The sequence below is a fragment of the Carya illinoinensis genome, chromosome 10 (genome assembly GCF_018687715.1).
Source record: "Carya illinoinensis cultivar Pawnee chromosome 10, C.illinoinensisPawnee_v1, whole genome shotgun sequence".
Classification (NCBI taxonomy): domain Eukaryota; kingdom Viridiplantae; phylum Streptophyta; class Magnoliopsida; order Fagales; family Juglandaceae; genus Carya; species Carya illinoinensis.
The window spans coordinates 18676103-18682049 of record NC_056761.1 but is presented as its reverse complement, the minus strand read 5'-3'; the positions used below and the strand labels follow the sequence as shown (position 1 = coordinate 18682049).

The following is a 5947-nucleotide window of genomic DNA, read 5'->3' as shown; positions in this document are numbered from 1 at the left end:
CTATCATATAAGCATATTCACATATAGGTAGTGGAAAAGAAACGAAAAAGGAAAGTGAGATGGAGAGGAAGGTGGAGCCAAGACTCACACCTTCCTCTCCAGTAAAACTGAACGGGAGGATTGGTTTTTCCTAGAGAGAAGGCATAGTTTCTCCCTCTAAAAAAACTGAAAGTGAGGTGTTATATTTTACGTACGTATTTGGATTTGTTTGTTTCTTTGTTCATTTATTTTGGCATCTATGGTTCTGTATGTCTTTCAATCTTCGAGCGAGATGCATGATAGGAAACCTCATGCATTGATTTTTTTTTTTTCTCTTCATTAACTATACGTACATTCATTGTGTATATATATATACTAAAATTTTATGTGTAGTCATTTTTGTGTATTTCTTGTACATTTTACTAATGTCATTGGTTGCATCACTTTTTTAATATAAAATAACTATTTTGGCCAATCATATTAGTGAAATATGCAAAGAGTAAGTAAAAGTAATTGTATGTAGCAGAACTCATATACACACACAAAATCTTAAAGTTAATTTCATATTAACTTTATACATAAGTACTTGATGCATAGCTATTATTTATACAATTATCTCTTACCATAGTAATTATTAAGTTGTAAGGTTTGTTAATTCTAATTAACAATAATACACTTGCAAATATCCTACCGGATACAAACTTATAAAAGTCTTTTCATTCATTACTGATTAAGAAGCATAAATCCTCAATGATTTAAGCATCGAGGGCATTCTCACTGGTCCCCAAGCTTTTCTTTCAAGTTGTAGGTTGTCAGAGCATACCGCAGGCATACTAGAAATTGTATCAATAGTAGGTATCCATATTATAACATACATGGGGTGTTTGATGTGCAATATTTCTTATCATATATAAACATATCTTACATGATGCCTTAATAGTTTAGATGGCTTGGCTTATTATGATAATTCAATATAAAAATAATCGAAACATCTCATAAAGTCAAAGGAGGAAACATAACAATATATGGAAGATTCCATTCTTCATAAAGAAAATTTGAGCATAAATTAAGGGAAACTACGTCTTCCTTTTATTTTCTTGCTCAATTACATTCTCAATCATTTTCTTTTATTGCCAGCAAGAACATAAGCATGAGATATCTGAGAATCTTTTTTCAGATTTTTTTTCGTCTCTATTTCAGCAATAAAAATTAAAGCTAGAGTACTGATCCGCGGTACGATGTCGTCCTATACCATGAATCGAGTCATGAGCTAGCCTTACTTGTGAAACTCTATAACATGAACCGACCCATGAGGCATTGGGAAGACCTTCATTTTAGTAAACCCTGCAGCTTTTGCTAGATGATCAAATTCAGCGAGTGTTCGCTCCTTGCCTCCAGTCATTAGGAGCATCATGTACAAGTCTTCGTTTAGAACGTTCATTGTCTCGGGATTGTTTTCTAGTTGTTGTGGGATTGCCATTTCCACAACTATCACCTTTCCCTTGGCTGGTAATGCTTTCCAGCAATTCCTCAGCAACCTTTTGCATTGCTCATCATCCCAGTTATGGAGTACTCGCTGTTTACATATATATATATATATATTAGTCAAAAGACATAATATTTGCATTGCATTATTTATTTACTGGTAAGTAATTAATATATAACTTCATATTCTCGTGTATGTATGTCTCGATATATATATATATTATATTTGTATTCCATGCATTTTCCCTACGGTTTATTTGTGTCTTCTCCTCTCTTTACGTACCAATTTTATCCGGCTTCTGCTATGTTTATATATTGGTTTTTGTGTACTTTCATAATCCCATCCTTCCCTTTTGATTCTTCTTGCCCCTAATCTTGCGACGTTCCAATTTCGAAGACTTCACTACAAGTTCCCTAGATGCTTCCTTTGCCCTTTCCTTTCCTTGCTTTATTATATGGCCACAATTCATACATAAAGATACAAATTTGCCGATAACAATGGAAAAGAAAGCCAGAAAATAAAGGAATCGAAGAGGGAAAAAAACCTTCAATAAAATTGTTTGGGCATTTGGTATTGATTCAAACATATTTCCGGCCGCATGCTCCACACCTGAAAAATAAGAAGATTTCATCAAGATCTTGAGAATGATGGCTAAACACGGAATATATTGTTTTTGTCTCTGCTTCAATAAAATTTTAGTATCATCACAAGCCTTGTTTTGGAGAGAGAGAGAGAGAGAGGGGTCTGACCTGGGAGCGTGGGAGCATCAGCAATTACTTGAGGCAAATCAAAGTTCAGTCCACGAACGTGTGGATACAAAGAGATTATCTTAGCAGAAGTGGTTCCAATGCCGCCCCCCACATCTATCAACTCTCTCACATCTTCAAATCCACCATACACCTTGAACACATCATCAAACACTAATTTTTCTCCAACTTCCATAAACTCATCGAACAGTTGTCTATAAGTTGGCTTCTTTTCCAGATACTCGTAAAAATTCATCCCATAGGCCTTCTTGAAAGGCTCGCTTCCAGGCTCAAGAACTGCATCCTTAATCCTAAGCAAACTCTCGAGCAATTCCCTTTCACAGGAAATACGGATCATTATTGAAGCCGGGGAAGTAGTACATCCGCCGGTACTGCTACTCACAAGGCATCGGCTCATCTTTTTCAGGCCATAGGTCCATTCATGGCGTGCATTTTCTCCATTATTTCCTAATGGTTTTCGCGATATCGATAAGATGGACTGGGCGCCCAGAAATCTTAGTATTCTCTCCAAAGTGTACGCAGCAGAATTTGGATCGGTTGTTGGGATCTTTGAAGTGATCTCTGCTGCAGAAAGATAAGCTTCGGGCCCCGCATCTGCAATTATATTGAACACGTTTAGCTCAATTGCAGCTCTTAGAACCATTTGAATGGCGACCAAACCATCCAACCGCGAACTTGAAAGTTGATCTCCAGCTTCCTGGACTTCCATGTTTTGGACCTGCATGTCTATCTTTTGATATCTTTCCTCATCTTTAACTCATGAAGAATATATATATTTATAATGGAAGTCTCGATAAAATAAGGTGTCCTATATTATAGACTTTTAATTATTTTAGTAAAGATGATAGGGTAGTTAGGTAAAATACTACCCTGGTTTTAGAGTTCGTTTTAGGGTGGGTTAAATACTAATTAAATATTGGTCACCATAACAAAAATATATGTAAACTAGCATATCCTCGTGTGTGTATATACACACGCTACTTATCATTCTAATTCGTATCATTCCATTATGTAATATTAAATAATTAGATACTTATAATACCATATTATGAAATGATAAAAAAATAGATCATCAATAATTGTTTTTCATATATATATATATATAATATATCACCTACCCTAAAATGAACTCTAAAACTAGGGTAGTTATCTGCTACTTTACATATACTTTTGTTATGGTGACCAATATTGTTTAATTAGTATATATTTTACCTACCCTAAAATGAACTCTAAAACCAGGGTAGTTATATCGAAGAAAAGTAGTAAGGATGCGTGTAGGATAATTAATTTGGGATGATCTAATCACCTAAAAATGTTCAAGAAACTTAAGAATGATCAAGAAGGCTCAAGAACACAAATGGCCGGACGGACTCAATCTTCTATATATTAAATGCACAGAGTAGTCTAACTATACATACAAGAAAGGAATACATGTGCAACACACGTGCAACAATAAACTATATTTAGAATTAAAGGTTTGTAAAACTAACTATTTACGAATTGTTGACATTTTGCGATAATTCTCTTTTGCAGTCACTGATTTCTGTTCAGCTTCTGTTCTGGATAAATGCAGATCCCCATGGTCTCGATTTTTATCTAAATGACTAATCTAAACAACATCTAAGACTTCTAGATAAATTCAATATTGTTTAAAGATAAAGTCGATAATTATTTTACATTCATAAAAAAATTACAAATATAATGATAAGATAAATCTTATAATTTAGTTATCTAATCTTGGTCAACTTTTGCCTTTACAATTTTCACCATTGGCAGATTGGTGATAAAACCAACTTGATAAACGTAATATAAAACCTATCAAAAGCACAAATAACAAACCAAGAAACTGAGTAGAAATTTCAAACAAATAATCAAGAATAAAACAATAATGACATAGAACAATGTTCTAGTCTGATATCAAATTTCTGTCTAACAAAAATAAACAAATATCATACAACTCCCTCTCAACAAATTCATTTAAGCAAGTTCATTAAACTCCCCCTCAAAAGCACACTTACTGAAATATTTTAACATATTTCAATTTGCTCTTCCAATACTCTCTTTTTTTGTCACGAATCTGACAAGACTCATAAGAGAATAAATATAATTTATATGTTCCGAGATGAAAGACTTGATGAACAATTTCCACGTGCTCAACTTTTCATGGATTAAATGCATCTGATGTACGAGCAAACTCGGAACTGAGTATTTCTCCCAAGAAAACTGAATGAGATGTGGATGAGATAAGGAGGGCTAGGGCTTGTGTATGAGCAGTGTCGTATGTTTGGGTGAGTACCCGTGCAAGTGAAGGGGCAACTATATCGAGGGGCTGGGTGCGTCTTTGTGACTTAAGCCACTTAAATTGTGCACGTGCTTTGTGCCTTAGAGTCCCACTGGGACTTATGCCAATAAATCAGAAACCAAGTCACAGACTTCTACTTTAGAACCAAAAATACACAACACTGACCCAATCAAAAAATATATTTTATATTTTTATCACTTTATTTATTTGATTTTAAATAAAATAATAAATAAATAAACTAAAAAAATTGAAAAAATTAATCTTTTTCTTATATATATAAACAATGAGGAAAATAACAAGTTTTGATGCATCTCAATTCAAACATAGTGTTACTCACAAAACAAAGTAATTAGACTATACTCTCTTATTTGCAACAATCACCATAAATGTTCACTCCTCATAAAATCATCAATGTCAAAGTTCATGTGAGTGTGTGAGTGAACAAATTTATATAAAGTAGCAACTCTTTATTTTACTTTTTCTTCTCTTCAATATATTTTTATAATATTATCCATGAATATTTTGTTATTATAGATGCTCCCAAGAGATTGTCACTCACCTCAAAAGTCAAACTTTATGCTAGAGCCTATATACACACTACAAGAAAAAGCATTTTTTCACACGATTTTATTGTCCGTGACTAACGCTTGTGGGAAATACTAGATAATGGGACAAATCCCTTCCGTTGCAATAGGTTTTGATGTTTATCACCAAAAAATGTGCGACGGATGAAAAGTCATGGCCTTTAACCTATTAAAGCGAGGAGATAGTGTTCATGTTAATAAGTTTGCCATTGTTACCTCTAGTCTATTTTAATTTTTGCCGATAACAATATAAACTAAACACACCAGAAATCGATGCCTTCAACCTGCGCTCGAGAGAACGCTAACGCCCAAGTCGTGCCCTTCAATACTGGATAATCTGGCTGAAATTTCTCTTTTCACGGCCCCGGAGAGAATCACTACCGCCAGTTGAGGACACAAATAGGTAGGCTTTGTTTTTGCTGCAATTTCTGGAATAAATCTCCATCTCTCTCTTAAATCTGTGCCCAAGAGATCCCTAGCCCAAATTGTGCCTTTCAACACCGCATAATCTCTGACAATACGCCGGTGGTGGTTTCTCGTTTCGCCGCCCCGTGGAACCTCACTGTAGGATGGTTGCCGCAACTCATGGCTACGCTATTGATTGCTGAATAGCTACGGAAAAAGGTTAATCTCTCTCTTAAGAACATTTGCCTATTGTTAATTTCTCTTCTCAAATTTCCCTCTCTCTCTCTCTCCCCTGGTAATTCTCTCGCCTATTGGAAGAGATTTCTATGCTTGGGTATCTCTGGTTCTTGAGGCCTAGTACGATTTTTGTGCACTTTTTGTATTGTGAAATCCCGCTTGCAGCTTCTTTAATTAATTGGATTGG

At 34.7% G+C, this 5947-nt stretch overlaps 1 protein-coding gene across 2 annotated transcripts; it reads right to left on the bottom strand.

The window, feature by feature from the left end:
* Positions 1-989: 989 nt before the first annotated feature.
* On the bottom strand, positions 990-2992 carry LOC122278733 ((S)-scoulerine 9-O-methyltransferase-like). 2 transcript variants are annotated; one of them, XM_043088916.1, is made up of 4 exons: positions 2215-2992; positions 2010-2074; positions 1748-1910; positions 1381-1555 (listed from the first exon to the last, which is right to left on the bottom strand). In XM_043088916.1, the coding sequence occupies exons 1-3, from the start codon at positions 2954-2956 to the stop codon at positions 1797-1799; spliced, it is 921 nt and encodes a 306-aa protein (XP_042944850.1). In that variant the 5' UTR covers positions 2957-2992; the 3' UTR covers positions 1381-1555; positions 1748-1796. The 2 variants fall into 2 exon arrangements, with proteins under 2 accessions (XP_042944849.1, XP_042944850.1); XM_043088915.1 differs by lacking the exon at positions 1748-1910 and having other exon boundaries at positions 990-1555; positions 2215-2991.
* Positions 2993-5947: the final 2955 nt, after the last annotated feature.

What these genes read in the sequence shown, in the direction of transcription:
- LOC122278733 (XM_043088915.1), bottom strand. Translation starts at nt 2,956, where the DNA reads ATGCAGGTCCAAAACATGGAAGTCCAGGAAGCTGGAGATCAACTTTCA. An exon ending in TGATGCTCCCACGCTCCCAG is followed by an intron (nt 2,075 to 2,214) that starts GTCAGACCCCTC and finishes CTTATTTTTCAG; the next exon opens with GTGTGGAGCATGCGGCCGGA. An exon ending in CCCAAACAATTTTATTGAAG is followed by an intron (nt 1,556 to 2,009) that starts GTTTTTTTCCCT and finishes ATATGTAAACAG; the next exon opens with CGAGTACTCCATAACTGGGA.